Below are 17,445 nucleotides of genomic sequence, written 5' to 3'. Positions count from 1 at the left end.
ACTATGCTGATTAACTCCAAGTCCCAAGACTCTTGTTGCCTGGAGACAAAGTTTGACAGTGAAGGAGCTTAAGGACACAAAGCAGGTAAGGCTCTGCTCCTGGTGGCCATCACTTACTATTCTGCTTCGAACCTGCTTTTCCCTCTCTGCAGAAGCAGTTTACAGTTGCCTCCTCTCCCCAGTGCTTCCTTTACCAAGTCCAGATGCCAGCTGATCAGCCAATTAATTATTTAGGAAAGGAGGCCAAACATCCTGGCCAGGACAGCTGGCCTGGGATACAGGCTGGTTTTCAGGTGCCTGGACCCAGGCTTAGCAAGGGGGATATATGACCACTGGGTACATGGAGTTTCTCTAAGCACCTTTGCTGGCCCATAGCAGGGGGAGGTAAGATGAAGGCCCAGAAAGACCAAGAGTCTCACACGAAGTAAGGAAGGACAGAGCAGTGACTGGCCTCCAGGGTAGAATGACACATTGTCCCCAGGGTTTGAGTGTGAGCCTCCAGAGCAAAAGGGAAGTGTCCATAGCTACTGTCTCCTGCAGGGTTCTGGGGTGCCCAAGCTTGTCTCCTGGTGGTTTGTCTGTGCTGGTGCTTGTCAGGAACTTCTTTGTGAGTCTCCAGGGGTCTCCTGTGGCTGGGAGGCGGACAACTTCCTAAACTGCCCCCTTCTGTTGTGATAGTGATGGGGAATCCAGGGGATCTTTCCAGGACCCTTGTTTGGTGCTAACAAAGGCCCAGGCACGTAACCGAAAGCACCCCTCCTCCCCCTGTTAGGAGAGCTGTTGCAAACAGCACCTTAGATCATCACCAGTTTCATTCCCCACCATCCTTACCAGCTTTCAGTCTCAGTGATGAGACCTGTCCTAATACCATAACTGGGTCTGTGACCTACACACACCTTATTTTCTGTTTGTGAAAAGCCTTGAGGATAGGACTTGACCAGGATAAGATGACTATTCCCACAGAACCTAGCTCAGCTCCCTCCAGCACCTAGAGAAAGTCATGAATCGGGAGCTTGCCTCTTGGCTTAGAAAAACCAAATGCAACGCAGGACACTTTAAAGTCAAACTTCCATGGAAACACCAACCAGAACAGTACATGGAAACAAGAAATGCTGGCCCTAGGTTGGTAGTGTGTAGCCTGAGAAAGGAAAGGCTGTCAAGGCCTTGGACTTTATTCCTGGACATGGGGTGTATGAGTTAAATGAGATGAGGCTCACTAAGCACTTCCACAGAACCCCATTAAAAGGCAAAGAGATGAATAGTAAATTCCAGGACTGCTAGAACTTTTCAGTCTATTTTTTTGTGTTTCCTCTGTCTCACTTACAGTCTACAAAGCTTCAAACGGCTGGAACAACAGATATGAAACATACCTCTGGTTGCACACTACCTTTCTCTCCTGCTGCCCTGCTCAGTCTTCATCCACCCAACTTCACCCCTTCCTGTCTCCCCAGCAGCCAGCCGTTTCTAGCCAGGCATGCACAGGCCTGCCTCTGAGCAGGTGGCACATCACACACATATTAAGCATCTTTTATGCCATGTACCTTATATATCCTGTGACCCTTTGACCGCCTTGGTTTACCTGAAGAAACTGAGTCAAGAAAAGACAGTGACTCCCTGCCAAAGTTACCTATTAGCAGAAAGTGGGTGGCTAAGGCCATAGTCCTGAACCTCTCACTTCCGTGTGCCAGGTCCTGCCCACATTCTGTCCACATCCTCATTCTCTCTGCTCCAGATGTTCTCACATCTCCTCTAAGATCCCAGTTTCCCCTACCTTCAGCACATCTGTCTTTGAGACTGCCCGCACCCCCATCCTGAACTATTCTTCCTTTTGTCTTCCCACATGGCATCTAAGCATTCAAGTAACAGTACAAATGCAACCTTCCTAGAGAGGGCTTCCCAGCTTCCTCTGAAATCAGTCTCTCCCATACCCCTGGTATCTGCTTCCTGACTCCAGCACTCTCCGTAAAAGCAGAGGATTTACATCCCTAGAAATGGCCCCCTGGCTTCCTGATTTGCTTGCTCAGCAACTGAGAAATTCAGAGAAATCATAACACTGTCTGCCTTAGTCATATTCTGCCTGTCACCTGGCCAATAAGTACAATTACAGCAAAAACCAATGAATGAATGAATACATGAACAAATGAATGAGTGATTAGCTTGAACTTAGGTGTAAATACATCTATAAGCTGCCTTTACATTCTTTTATTGCTGGTGTAGTATTAACAGCGTGTGTTTAAAGGTTGCAGTGGTTTTGTTCAGGAGGCTGCTGTTGACAACAGACAAATGGAGTGGCCAGGGTTGATTGATGGTGGGAAGGAGGGAATGGTGTATGATGCTGCCAGATTAATCTTAGTCCATAGGCCCTGGCATCACTACATTCTCATCACACCCTTTAGTATATCTTAATCATTTCATCTATTCTTTTTAATAAATTAAGATGTGCTGATCCATTTTACTGAACCCAGACATATTATAGCACCCCAAACAGGCTGGCAACCACGGCGCCCACTGCTTATTTCCCTATAGTGCTTGCACACACATCTGGAAGGAGACAGACCAGATGGCTCCAACATGGGCAGCCTTCAAGATTTGACCTTATCCTAAACACAGTAGTAGTTGTTCAGATGATTCTTGGTAACAGTCATGTCTGTCTGTCTTAAGTCAGGAGAAAGGGGTCACTCACATGCTTAAAATCTTACAGTCTTGCTCTTACACACACACACACACACACACACACAGAGAGAGAGAGAGAGAGAGAGAGAGAGAGAGAGAGAGAGTAGTAAAAGTCATCAGAATTTGTGCAACATGGAAAAGTGTCACTTTGAATCAGTGTATGTGAATATGTGTGCAGAGAATCTGGACGCTGTTGACAAGCAGTGCCCTCATCTCCAGACAGCATGACTGCTGTTGCTTATATGCTTCTCCACTGCTGCTTTTATGTATTCGTGCTTACTTATAAGAGCACTGGGCTCATGTGGCCATGTAATACTTTGTTATTATCTTAAACATCTTACCTTATTTGCACTTTTAGGCTTCTGCGTTGTTTCATATTTAATTCATTTTGTGACTATACATTAATTAACAACCATCTTTTATTCAATGTTTGAACTGCTTCTATCTTATATGTGGAAAGTTCTGTCTTTATTTCCTAAAGTCTTAGAAACAGCTCCCTCCATTCCCGACAGCTGGGTGCATCAATTCATCTCTGCATCCCAACCTCCGGCATTCACCCTAGACCATCTCTCCCTCTGGATGCTTTCCCTTCTCTTCTGGGTTTTGTAGTGATAATTTTGGTTTCTTTGAAAATAACACAGAAATATTCTGGGATTATGCTTTCGTTTTAATCCCAGGCATGGGATATGGGCTGCTTCAGATTATCCACAGCAGCTGACTATGATTTGTCTTGTGCTCTAGCAGGGGTGTTATTTTGCCAGCTGCAGATATTTCCTTCGAGTGTGTGATGTTTGGAGTTCTGCAAACTTTTCATAGGATATATAAGTGCTAAGGCCCCAAAAGAGGAGGTTATGGGTTGCCGGTTGCTTGTTATAACAGGGTGGAAGGAGATAGGTGGAGGGGGTGGAAGAAAAAAGAACCTAGAAAGTAGCCAATGTCCAGCTACAAGATTTAACTCAATTAAACTGCCTCCAACTATGATGCTACCAAGCCCTTCCTGCACAGTCACATACCACCACACATGTTACCATAGAGGCAGCACGTCTGAAGAGATGGATCATGAATCAGGAGCACTTGTTTCCAGAGGACCCAAACATGGTTCCAAGCACCCATGTAGGGTAGGTAAGTCAACTACCTATAACTCCATGTCTCCAAGCACCCATGTAGGGTAGGTAAGTCAACTACCTATAACTCCATGTCTCCAAGCACCCATGTAGGGTAGGTAAGTCAACTACCTATAACTCCATGTCTCAAAGCATCCATGTATGGTAGGTAAGTCAACTACCTATAACTCCATGTCTCAAAGCATCCATGTATGGTAGGTAAGTAAACTACCTATAACTCCAGTTCTAAGAGATTCAAGACCCACTTCTGGCCTCCAAGTGTGTGTGTGTGTGTGTGTGTGTGTGTGTGTGTGTGTGTGTGTGTGTGCATGCTTATAAAAAATCTATACATTATGTTAAACTGAAAGTATTTCTAACCCTAAGAGTACCACACCCAAGATTAGCCATCACATTCAGTGACCAACAAACACTGGCATGCCTAAATCTCCTTTCAGCCACAAAACTTAAAAAAATGCATTCTAGAAATCATCTTAATATATATAGAAAAATAATAAATCCAGTTAGTTGTACCAGGGCCAAGAGGTGTTATGTAATGCATACAAAGATGCATGTGATACAGGTCTCCTCACATGACATAGGCCCTGTTTGCCTTGAAGGGTCCATGTGTCCCCTTGACTTCCAGGATGAAGAAAAAGCCTAGGAGGCACTGATGGCTGTCACAGTTCCATCAGCAGTTTTCAACCTGTAGGTCACAACCCCTTTGAGTGTCACCTATCAGATATCCTGCATATGAGATACTTACATTATGATTTATAACTAGCAAAATTACAGTTGTGGAGTGGCAAAGAAATCATTTTATAGATGGCGGGGGAGGGATCGCCACAACATGAGGAACTGTATTTAAGGAACACGGCATTAGGAAGGTCGAGACTACTTTAGCACATGAAGGTGCCAGGCTGAACCTTACAGGGGGTTCTACCCAGCACAGGTCCACTGTTGGCAGGTTCTATCCAACTATTGCTGCTCCCCTCTGCCCCTTCCAAAGGCTGCCATGCTCTTTCCTTGTATCCCAGCCCACCCTTGGGCTGAGCCTCTGTACTCTCCATCGCCAGCAGTGAAAGCTGGGGCTCACGGGACTCAGAAGGATGTCCGGGATCCCTCGGATGGTAAGTGGGAAGCAGGTGGCCGGCTCTGCACCTCCACCCACTCTGCCATACTGCTTCTCTGAAGCCCAGTTTCCTGGTCTGTCAGAGAAAGAGTGGCTGGGAAAGGAAAAGCGAGCAAATGTGTCAGAGCGAGTGGAGCTCAAACCATGGCGGCTGCCACAGAGCTGAGCCGTGTCCAGGGTCTGGAAGCAGCGTCTGACAGGGGTCCTTTGTCCTCTGCTTGCATTCAGGCTACTTCTATGTTTGGAACTTGGGGTTGATGAACAAGGCCTTTCTAGTCTGTTAAGCTAATAATCTTAAAATTTTATTTTAATTGTAAGGCACCTATTTCCTTTTGTTCCTTTAACAAATCCAATTAAAACGGAGTACATTCAGAATTACAAAATAGATGCTATTAAACCAATAAGAAATCATAATCTTTCGTTATGGGGCCATGTGACCCCTGGGGAACTTTTGCTCCAAATAAAAGTTGAATTCTTATTACCCACCAGGGGGAAGAGGGCAGTTTGACAGATAGTGGCTTCCAGGCAGCATGTATGCCGAGCCACACTGGTGCAGAGAGAGAAGTAAATAACAGAGGGTGGGCAAGCCTGTAAATGCAGAAGGTCCCAGCAAGATCCGCCGAACAGCATTACCAGATTAACCAGAGAGCTGCCGGATCAGTGCGTGATCAGCATGTGTGCACACTGCTGTTCTTTGGGCTGGGAGGGAGCTGGGATGAGGTGGGAAGAAGATTCCTCCTCTCCAATTCTAAAACAAATCTCTGTGTGGGCTGGACCAGGTCACTCACCCAACCCCCACCCCACTCAACCACTCAGCATCCTCCCTGCAGAACAGAAAGTGCAGCCCTGATTCTGAGGGGAAGTGTAAGGATGGAAGGAAAGACAAAGATTTGTGAGGCTGGTTTGGCTATGTGACATCAGGAGAGATGGAAAAGGGACAGAAGCATCAACTGATAGCTGGCAACAGATGACATGTGTAGACCATAGGTCCTGGTGGAGGTACCTCTCAGAAGCCTTCTTCCTCACTCCTATGTGTGTATATGTATATATGTTCATGAGAAAAGTTCTCACATTTATGTATGACTTCTAAAATCTTTCTTGCGTTTGCTTTTAACAGTTAAACTGCCTCATTAATGCTATTGAATGTTATTAAAATTTATGCCATATATATGCACATATATGCAAATAGATCTCATATGCACATATCTCACATATACATATATATGCATATGCACAATACATGTCCATATCCATATCTATATCCATATATATTCCTCAAATATAGAATCTGGGGACCCTAACACACTTGGTTAACCCACTGTCATGGAGCCTACTAGTAAGAATTCACCTTCGTGAGATTGAGTGTAACCCTAATATTGTGTTGCAGAAGGCTAGGCAGGGCTTTAGTCTGCCAACACTAGGATTCCAGAATGCTTCTCCCACTTGGAAGCCAATGGAAGGCAGCACTGTGACCCCTTCAGGAGACATTTGTCACCACTGTAGCACACGTAACAAAAAGAAGGCTGAGGTACAGCAGATTACAGTGGAAGTCTGTGTATACCTTTAGCTATTAGAATCATCTAGGTTTGACTTTGTGCCCTGTATGACCTGGGGCAGATCACTTGATGATTCTGAGTCTCAGTCTCTTTCTTTTGATAAACAGGATTGGTCTCTGGTGTAATGGCCATAAAGAGTAGACACATCAGAGCCCTGTAGCACATTCAGATCAAGGACAAGAGCACATCTCTCCTAGTCAATGATGGTGCACGACTGGCCAGCTGGCAGCATTTCCACAATAAACATCAGAAAACCCTGAGACAAAGTCCCTGTAATATTTATCCACACTCTCCATATTTTTCCAAACTGGAGGCAGTTAGTAGAAAGAATAGAGCACTTCCCAGTTATACCCATAACCAGCTCACAGGCCCAGGCCCAGAATGGATGCTGGACAAACAGTAGTTATTTCCTTCTGTGCAGACTGTGCCTAAGTCAGAAAGCAGGACTTCCAGAAATACCATCTCCACACAAGGCTCTCAGTGACCCCAATGTCTCTACACCCTAAGTGACTAACTCGGGTCCTTGAAGTGAGTGAACCTGTTTGAGGGGAGGGATTGAGGACACAGGGAATGGTATGGAGCCATGTGAGAAACCACAGAGGAGGGAAGCCAGCTTGTTCTGTGCCCAGTAAATGAGATAGGAAAAAGAAGAAATGCTATCCAAAGATGTTCAACCTGTGATGATCAGGCCTGGCTTTATTGACGTCCAAGTGGGGCAAAAATAACATGTACTCATAGTCATACTTGCAAGTTCTTAATTTGAATTCTTTTCCCAGTCTAACAATGAGACATGGGATTCTCCTCTCCTCTCTACCAATAGCACTGCACAGGTGCCGTGTGGCTGAGCTGAGATGCTGGGGATATTGGGTAGAGTAGATGCATTGTTTTCCTACGGCTAAGGAAGGTTTATTGGGTATAACATTATGTCATATTGATAAGCATCTGTGCTTTGGGGTTAACGGATTTCTCAGGGAAGTTCTTGTTATCACCCAAGAGACAGCCCACAAGCAAAGGCTATTTCTCATCCATGTGACATAGTTTCCTCCAAACAGTGGCATTTGGCAGGTCCAGTTCAATTATGTGTCTATGCTACATATAACGTATCAGCCAAAGAATGAAGTAATCACTATGATCCTATGTTGGGAAGTTATTCAAACAAATTGAACCTGTAAAAACAGCATTACTTAAAAACGAAGCCGAAGACTCGTGAGTGTGAGGCACCAGACACATACTAGTATTATGATGATTATGAGGATCTTAGAGCTGAAGATGCTTGCAAATGTTTTGATGGCATTAAAATATAGGTTGTCATTACATTTTTAATTTAGATATCCATGGGGTGCCCTTCCATGCTGTTTCATTCACAGTGACTAGATAAAAAAAATTACTCAGAAATTAAAATCAGACCAACTGTCCCCCTTTTCTCCCCAGTAGAAAACATACGTACTGTAAAGCACAAGTAAACTGGGCTCACGTGGAACCCCCTTGTACTGGGCTCTGTATTCATTCAGGTCTATGAGCCATCGATTCCTCCCTCCCTCCCTCCCCATCCATAGCTCATCTGTCTATCCCTAGTATTTCTGTGTTTCTCCCTATGACTTCAGGGTTATATGGTTTGCACACTATGGGATTTGAAGACTTTTATGAATTGAAAGGAACAACCTATTTATTAAATTTTGATTATATGGGAAGATTCTCTGTTTAACTTTTCTACTGTCAGTATTTACTCTCTATGCTGTGGGTATATGAGCCTGGCCTTAAACAAAGAGTAACAGGAGAAAGGTCCCTGCTTTCTCTGCCCCTGAAATAGAGCTCATGGCAATGCCTCATTTTAGTGGTACTAAAGAACTTCCAGGATCAGAAGGGTCTGATCATCACAGTACAACATGCCTTCCACAGCTGATGATACCAGTTATCAAAGAGTGACCTTGAGGAGATGCATTAAGGAGGGGGGGCGTTCCTCATACTCCCACCTGATTTGATCTGTCTGGGGATCCAGACTCACTAGGGAGGTTTCAAAGTGCATTAGTCCAGTCAGGCCCCTACTCTGCCTTAAGCTGATTAATGGACAGGCTCTGAGCCAAAGGTCCCATTGGAGAGGGGTTCCTTAATGGAAGAGTGTGCTATAGCCAGATCCTTACTGCTTCCTTGCCTCCACGGCTCAGACCTGGTAGGGCTTTTTTTTTCCCAAAGCATGGGTGAGCTGTGTGAGCAGGTTCAGATGGTCTGGCTGGATACCAGTCTAATGGAAGCATCCTTTCCTGTCTAGAAGTCTTCTAACCAATGCTTAAATTTATCGCCAAAGAAGAAAAACCAATGGCTGCCAACATTTAAATATGCAGGGCAGTCTGGTGGCCAGGATCAGTGATGACCATCCAGATGGTCAAACTTGAGGTGCGAGCTCATTTAAAACCTGTGTCATTCAGAGGTTAGATACCACGAAGGACCCCAGTACATTCAATTAATGGGTAAACAGATGGATTCAGGCAAGAATAAACAAAGAAGCTTGGTTTAAATAGGTCCCAAAGGATGGAGAAGGACCTCAGACAAAGGGCAATTTTATTTACTACGTTTTCAGGCCCCAGGTTATAGTTGTCAAACATAGGACAACACACGATTTGAGAAATTCAGGTTAAGACTATTTCTTATTTATTTGAAGCTCAGCTTTCACTACCAGCTCCTCACTTTGTTTGAGATGTCTGGGAACTCTACTGTGGTGAGACACTGACAAACACGTGGTCATCAGTATATGGGCTTTCCTGGGCTGAGCTCATCTCTCTTTTTTTTGTGAACTCAAGTATAGAACAGTTTCCTGGACATGCCTCCAGTGAACATCTCTTTCAGCAAAGCCCAGGTACTTCATACTTGCCTGCTCTTGGAAAGACAAAATGGGGCTGTTGCAGGCATACATGAAAATGTCCTCAATGTCCCTCCTAGGCTCAAGAAGGAGGTACAGGGAGAAAGTCACAGAGATTGACCCTGAAGTTTTACTTAGTTTCAAGTTCTAAAAGATTATCTTAAAATGCTGTTACACTACCATGTCTCCTTTGGGGATGCAAATCTCTGAGCTTTAAATATATATAGATCCAAGTAACTGTGCCCAGCACAGGGTCTAGGTGGCTCCACTATCCCCAAAAATGTCTGGTAGCCTAGTGCCCCAAGCCCATAGTCCCTATCCTAGTGGATCCATTTCCTGCAGCTACATAAATAGATTGACTCATCATGCAGATCATTCCAGTGGCTTCTTCTAGAGGGAAGGCTATTTTCAGTTGTTTGTTTGGCCAGGGTCTTCTGTCACCCTCTGTATTCTGAAGCTCTGTGTGGTACTCACCTTGCTGTCTCCATACCTATCTATGCAGAACAATCTTTAGTTGATGTCAGTGGGAGGGATGTGGCAGAGGCTGTGGGGCACTGGAGATGAATGACATTCTCCAAGAGCTTTGCCAGGTCCACTCTGGGTGGCTCCATGCCTAGGGAGAATGGTGGGATTCTGGGTCCTGCTGTGGAGATAAGCCCAGACTCCCCAGGCCTAGCACTGCCCACGTCATTTTTCAGCAACAGTAACCAAGGCCTGTGAGCTCTTCTGGGTTTCAAGGGTGAGAGAAATATTATAGTAATTTTTAACACTCTATTTCCTTCCCTCCAGGCTTCTGTTGTCTCTGATAGCAGCCCCTCCCTGCCCAGGATGGTCTTTTGACAATACTAAGGAGACTCTATATGTGAGTCAGTGAGATAGCACATAGCCACACATCACACACACACACACACACACACACACACACACACAGACACACACACACACATACACACACACACACACACACACACACATACACACACACACATACACACACACACACACACACACACACACACACACCTGGGAAACTGAAACCTGAAGAGTTAAGAACAGTTGAAGACCTCTGGTGTTGGTTGCTCCTACAGCTGCCCTGACTCCTCTCTGCTACCCTGTTTTGTTTTGTTTTTGAATTTTTGTTTCTTTGTATCACCAGGGATCAAAGGATAGTGTGGTGTCTCCTACTAATTAGATTTGTCTCTTCTGTTCTTATCAGAGCCAACCTTCTAGCAGTTTCATGTGACTTCTTCCTCAAATTCATCACCATCAACTCAGGAAAATCATTCTTCAAATACACTCCCATACTTTGAGACAATGGCCAAGGGTGGGAAAGGCCCTAAAGGCAAAAAGATCACCCTTAATGTGGCAAAGAATTGCATCAAAATCACATTTGATGGGAGAAAACGTCTTGATCTGAGCAAGATGGGAATCACCACCTTCCCCAAGTGTATCTTGCGGCTCAATGATGTAGATGAGCTAGATCTTAGCCGGAATCAGATCAGAAAACTTCCTGACTCCATCTCCAAGTTCCAGAACCTGCGATGGCTTGACCTGCACAGTAATTATATTGACAAGCTCCCCGAATCCATTGGCCAGATGACCTCCCTCCTCTTCCTCAATGTCAGCAACAACAGGTTGACCACCAATGGACTGCCTGTAGAACTGAACCAACTAAAGAATATCCGTACCCTGAATCTTGGCCTTAACCACCTGGACAGTGTGCCCACCACACTGGGGGCACTGAAGGAGCTCCATGAAGTGGGGCTACATGACAATCTACTGACTACTATCCCCAGCAGCATCTCCAAACTCCCCAAGCTGAAGAAGCTCAACATAAAGAGGAACCCCTTCCCAAATCCAGATGAATCAGAGGCGTTCGTAGATTCCATCAAAAGGCTAGAAAACCTCTACTTGGTGGAAGAGAAGGATTTGTGTTCATCTTGCCTGCACAAATGCCAACAGGCCAGGGACAAGTTGAACAAAATCAAGAGCATGGCCCCCTCTGCACCGAGAAAGGCTATCTTTTCCAATTTGGTTTCACCCAACTCAACGGCCAAGGAATCCCAGGAAGAATGGAGGTGACCTGGGACCCTGAGGCAGGAGGGAGAAAGGAGGGAAGACAAGGCAGTGGGCTACACCCAGGGGAGAGGGCTCTTGTATAATTGTGGGAGCCTTTCCATCCAAGCCATAAAACACCATTCTCTACCTCTTGGACTATGGTTTGGTTTTTGGTTTCCTGTCATTCTGTGCAGTTCACTTCTTTCCTGCACACACACACACACACACACACACACACACACACACACACACACACACACTCATGTTTGCAAGCACAGGGATCCTATAAAGTACCCCCATCTATCTGTCTAACTCATTTCTGTCCTGAACTCTCCTGGAAGCCAGTTAGGGCCAGGGAACTAGTGATACTGACATACTCTAATTATCACTGACATTTGGGGACATATTGCCAGCTCAGAAAATGTTGGACCTAGGCCTTAGAGGCCAGCAGTCTGAGAACATGGGTTGGTAAGAGAGTAATGGCTGAGAGATGGAGAAGCGTCTCCATTAAATATCACCAGGAAAGCCAGAAGTAGTTATATTTACACAGTCGATCTAGGAGCTTTCCTGGAGGCCCTTGGTGGACTGTATATGTGCCCAGCACCTTTTCAGACCCATAAGAAGAGAGAGAGGGGTGGGGGTGTCTTTTGTGGTAGGTGCAGCAAGCATGTGCAAAGGAGAAAGGCTTGACTGGCATTGTACAAGCTGGAAGAGAGGCCAAGTAAGGAGAGATGGGCAGAACATTCTGACCTGAAGAACTTAGAGGTCAGGGACTTTACCATTTCAGTCTCCACAAGGCAGTGTACTTTACTGCTGGGCATTCCCTTTCACAGGCTGCACTGGCAGAGATAGAATCCAAAGGTGTAGAATTGGGCAGATGAAGGCTTATAGCAACTCATCTACCTTCCCAGGGCTCCTTACTCCTTGCTGTCTGGTTCCTTCATCTGAGAAAATGCAGTACTAGAGCCTGTTAGCTTCTGAGCCAGGCAGCCCAGAACAGATGCACGGCCGACTTGTTTCCTCCGCAAAGGAGAGCCTGGTGTGCAGCTGAAAGATGGCTGTGGGCAGGGACAGGAGTTGTACTAGTTCTTCAGGCAGAAATGGCAAGGGTGGAGGGAATGTTCCCACCACTGTGAGCTCTCCTCAGGAAGATGGTGCCCCTTTCACTCATCGCTTCATAGACATGGGGGTAAAGGACAGAGCAAGACAGCTTGCACAGGCCTTTCCCCTGACTTGGCTGAGTGGGTAGTGAGCTATGGAGCAGAGGCTAGTTTACAGTTCTGGAGGCCTCAGTGCTGGGGACTGATTCACTTCTTCACACTACAAATGGCAGACAGGAGCCTTCATCTTCTGGCTCCTAGGGATTCATATTTCTTTCTTAATGCTTAGTTCACAACACTCTGAGTCACACTTTTAAAATCTCAGAATAATCTAGATTCAAATTCCCCATTGTGGTTCCCCCCAGTTAGTAAATATTTTTCATTACGACAGTAACCAGAGCACAGTCTAGTTCTAAATGAAGTTGCTTACCACGTCCACCATTTTGTGGCACAAGCCGCTGTAAAGGGGGCATGTTCTCTTCCCAGTTATTTTTCTGTATGTATGTTTCCACATAGCTAAAATCAGAGTCTTCATGTCATTTCTACCCTGTTTTGAAGCCCATGTTGTTACATGGTCTTTGGGAGCTCACATCATAAACATTTGCAAAACAGTTGTTCTCATGATATGCATAATGATATGTGCTTGTGGGCATTTACGTTGTTTACAATTTTGCACTAATAGAAATATTTCTGTGATGAGCATCTGGATTGTCACGTGGTTTAGATTATTTTCTGGCAGTTCTGCATCCTGAAAATAGTGTGTTCCAGGCTCTATTTTAAAATAGTTGTGACACATGCCACTGAGCAGACTGCATTTAACCCACCAGGAACATGCATCCCAGAATCTGCTGACCACATCCTCCTCAATATGGCCACTTCTCTTTACATCCTTCTCTTCCTTTAACATAGCTGATGCTTTATTGGAAGCCTGGCTAAAGATGAGGCTACTGCCATATCTGTAATAGGCCCTAGGTGTGAGGATTTCTACAGAAAATATCTATCGGGAGTGGGAATGGTCACTCAAACAGTCGTGATCTCAGAAGAACAACACCCTCTGGTCTGCTGCTGGTACCCACAGCTACATTTGCATGAATGGAGTTCCTGGGTTTTGTTTCCTCTTCTCTTCTTTTTTTCTCTCAGACGGGGTTTCACTATGTAGCCCAGGCTAGCCAGGAACTCACTGTGAAAACCAGTACAATAACCAGAGGATGAGGCCGTAAGAGAAGCTCCAGCATCCTTTTGCTCAGCTCTGCATCTCTAACATCTGGGAAACTGATGCTTGAAGATGTGAGTTTGGTGTGGGTTGCTGTTGCTGATGCCATACCTCCTCTCTGGAATCCTCTGTCCCATCAGGGATCACAGCACAGGGTGATGTCATCTTCTAACTCATCCTTTCTGCTCTTCTCACTGGGGACTGATTTCCAACAGAATCAGCCTGTCTCTTCCTGGCAAGTTCTTGGATTAAAGGAACCACCCCCAAGCTGTTTCCTCCTCCCTACAATTTCTAACGCCCTTTGTGGAGAAAAGAATCACTTAACTCTCTCTTCCAAGTTTTAGGCAAAACTCTAAATAAATTCATAAATTCATTTGCCAGGTCTTAAGCTTAGGAGCTCTGCTAACAGAATGTGTCAGACCACACAGGCATAGCATATGGTTCTGCCTTTTAGATGGGAAGCTGACAGGGCTTCCATTCATAGCTCGATTGCCGTGGGTGAAAGCAGACATGGAGACAGTTCCCGTTATTGCCAAAACTAGTGTTTGCTTTCTCTCTCTCTCTCTCTCTCTCTCTCTCTCTCTCTCTCTCTCTCTCTCTCTCTCTCTCTCTATCTCTCTCTCTTTCTCTCTCTCTCTCTCTCTCTCTATTTCTCTTTCTTCCTTCCTTCTTCCTTCCCTCTTTTTCTCCCTCTCTCCCTCCTGCCATCCTTCTTTTTTTCTTTCCTTTCCCTTTAGCTAGCAACAACAACACCTTCTGCCTAGCTTGTGATAAGATAGAAAAACTGAGCATTCCTGAAGTCCCACAACTTGAGAGACTAAAGCAAGAAGATTGCTGAGTTAGATGGCAGCCACAATTAAATAAGGGGATTAATCAACCCAAAAACATCCTTTTAAAGGGAATGTTTTGGGAATGATAAATACAGTTATCATTTGAAATAAAGGTTTCATTCCTTTTTGTCTCTTCCTCCATTGTGGCTTTTAGCCAGTTTGTAACCCCCTCATCCGGATTCTGTGCTACTTTTGTGAACCCAAATCTGGGATTCTTCTTGAAACTGCACCTTACAGAACTTTGGATTTGTTTGTTTGTTTGTTTGTATTTTTGATATTAGTGTATAAAGACAGAAGAGGTTCACTGCCCAGTGCTGTTTGGACATCCTTGGTGTGGTCTTCATGAGGACCCAAAGTGTCACTTTCAAGCTTCCTGGAGAGGTGTGGATGGTTATTTCACTCTTTGGGAACTGCACAGTATATGTGAACTAAAATGCATTCTAATAATGCACCTTTTTAAAAAGATGTGGCTGGCTGGAATATGTGGGTTGTTTGTTTTATACCTTTCTGAGATCCTAGGTGAATTCAGTGTTTCAGCCATTTTCAAACCAAGCATAGGGATTTCTATAGGAACCCCAACCTCAACTGCCCACGTTAGTATTCTACATACTAGGATGTACCGATTACACAGCCATGCTCATGACCACAGGTTCATCCTCTCTGAACCTGATGCTCCAGGGTCCATAGAGGATTGTGATCTAGAGGTAGCAGCAGCCAGTCTTTGGGTGCTACATAGATCAACTGCTGGCCCCAAAGAACTTTCTCTGGAGAATGTGTCTTAGGTTAGCTAAGCATCCGTTGAAGTCAGCAAAGAGGAGACATTAAAAACAAAACATTGCAGCTACAACTTGTGCCAGGAAGGGTCTGGGTCTTGACCAAGGATTCCTCCCTCTGTGCTCTCTGCTGTCCTCCCCCTAACTCATTCCCACTTGAGCTTCCACATCTCAGCATGGTGGCCCTCAAAATTTACCTTGCAGATTTGAAGCCCTCTGACTAGCTGGCATATACAATGATACTTCCTTTCCATTTTCAATGAAGCTGCTCCCGGCACTTTCATCTTTTCTGTGTCTTAGAAAGGGTTTAAGCTTGTTATTTCATCAGGATTGAGAACCAAGCAGGCAGACATCTTTGATTCATCTGGCAGGCACTGCAGTTAGATACATTTTTAGCTAGGAATTGCGGGCTACCAGACAAAGACTGGAAAGATGGAGCACTTAGCAGTCATCTTCTACATCTTACTTAATATTGATGGTTTTTCCTGCTATGAAGTACCACTGCCATGTTTTCTCGTAGTTGTAGTAAGTCTAGAAAGATTTGATACAAAGCCATGGGTTCCTCTTTCCTCAAGCAGAACAGAAACTATGCATAGTAACAATAGTTCCTGTTCCTAAGAGCCAGGTACAGCCTGGGTGACCCTGGTGTGACCTCAGTATGACCTATGTTTTGCCCTTGTGGCCTGGAGCAGTTGCCTTAGTCTCTTGTATCTCCATTCCCCAGGTTACGCTCAACATCCACCTTCTAGAGTAGTTTATGGCAAAATACATGAAGATCAATCAGCTAACAGAAATTAACTACTCTGAAGAGGAAAAGCCCCAAATTAGAAGACAGAATGGCACAGGGAACATTCTGGAAGACAGGCTCTCCGTTGCTGCCCAAGTCACTGAGTTGCTTTATGATTTTTACTTTATTTACCTTGTTACTATGCTACCTGTTTGTGGAAATGTCTTTGAAAGATATTTCATGTGGTTTTCTAGATGTATATAAAGAGAGCATTTAAGAAAATTATAGATATATATTGATAGACAATTAAAGACTTAAAAGTCTGCAGTAAGACTGAAAAGTCATTCTCTACATGTCACTCAAAATGGTACAAGCTCACCACCAGTAACTTGTGAAAATTACAAATATAATTACAGACACAAAGGAACCAAAACATATAAAGTACACACCTAGAGAAATACTTACACACAATGGACTAATCGAAGTAAAATTTTAACCATTCTCTTAGTTGTACACAAAAAAGATAGCAAAAGGAAAACAGAAATAAAGAAAACACAGACAAAAGTTAAAATTGCCTAATGGTCTACATTTTAATTATTACACTAAATGTAAATGGTCAATTTTATTTGTAGTGGCTCTAGAAACAACCAAATGGTTTTTGATCCACAAGTAGATGAACAAACAAACTCTGGTATTATATCTTACATAGAGAGTGCTAGTCAACAATAAAAGAAAGCAAATTATTTGAAATTGCAACAATTTAGACAGAACTCAGTTGTGGTATTCTGGGCTTTAAAGGGCCAGTCTTCAAATATTGCACACTTCTGTGATTATATTTATAAAAGTGTCTCTAAGTGATCAAATGAAAGTGGTGTAGGGGCAGGTCAGTGATTGCCAGTAGCCAAGAATGCCAGGCATTTCATGGGTGAGCTTGATAGTGAAAGTGGCAGTGTTAAGAGTTGTTTTTGTAATGAAGAAATGGGTGCTCATTAGGATTATGGTGACACACGAATCTGGGAAAATGCAAAAATCACAAAGATGTAAACAACATGAGTGGTTCTAGTTTTAAAACTGTATAATTCAGTGGTTAAACCACCTGCTTCCATTAAGGGTGGGGAGTAGATGATGCATGTATAGAGGAGACACCACTGTTTTACAACTTCCTATGAATCTATAGTTACTTTTAAACTAAACCTTAAATTAATTACAGCCTCGACTCAACAACCAGCATATTTTTGTACCTCCCTCCATTATCTACTTAAGAGTCACTATGGTATAGTTAATGTGATACTCTAGCATACCTAGTAAGCCCTGAGCTGTGTGTAATTCTTCAGCCATGCCATAGAGTTAAGGAATTTCAAGCAAAGAAACATTGTACTTTCGGCTTAGTGGACTCATTTGAAAGTACTCATTGTTGATTGTATCC

General features: G+C 44.2%; 2 protein-coding genes across 2 annotated transcripts in view; one reads left to right on the top strand and one right to left on the bottom strand.

Moving 5' to 3' along the window:
• The window catches only part of WDFY4 (WDFY family member 4), a gene marked incomplete at its 5' end in the record, with an annotated part of 200,092 nt that overhangs the window by 34,653 nt on the left and 147,994 nt on the right, over positions 1–17,445 (bottom strand). The window lies entirely within an intron of this gene.
• LRRC18 (leucine rich repeat containing 18) lies at positions 10,633–11,400 on the top strand (the record flags this gene model as incomplete). Its single annotated transcript, XM_080926016.1, has 1 exon — positions 10,633–11,400. The coding sequence occupies one exon, from the start codon at positions 10,633–10,635 to the stop codon at positions 11,398–11,400; it is 768 nt and encodes a 255-aa protein (XP_080782142.1).

The sequence above is a fragment of the Micromys minutus genome (assembly GCF_963924665.1).
Source record: "Micromys minutus genome assembly, chromosome: 12".
NCBI classification, from domain to species: domain Eukaryota; kingdom Metazoa; phylum Chordata; class Mammalia; order Rodentia; family Muridae; genus Micromys; species Micromys minutus.
The sequence above is the reverse complement of the archived record's forward strand: the minus strand, read 5'-3'. Positions and strand labels throughout refer to the sequence as shown.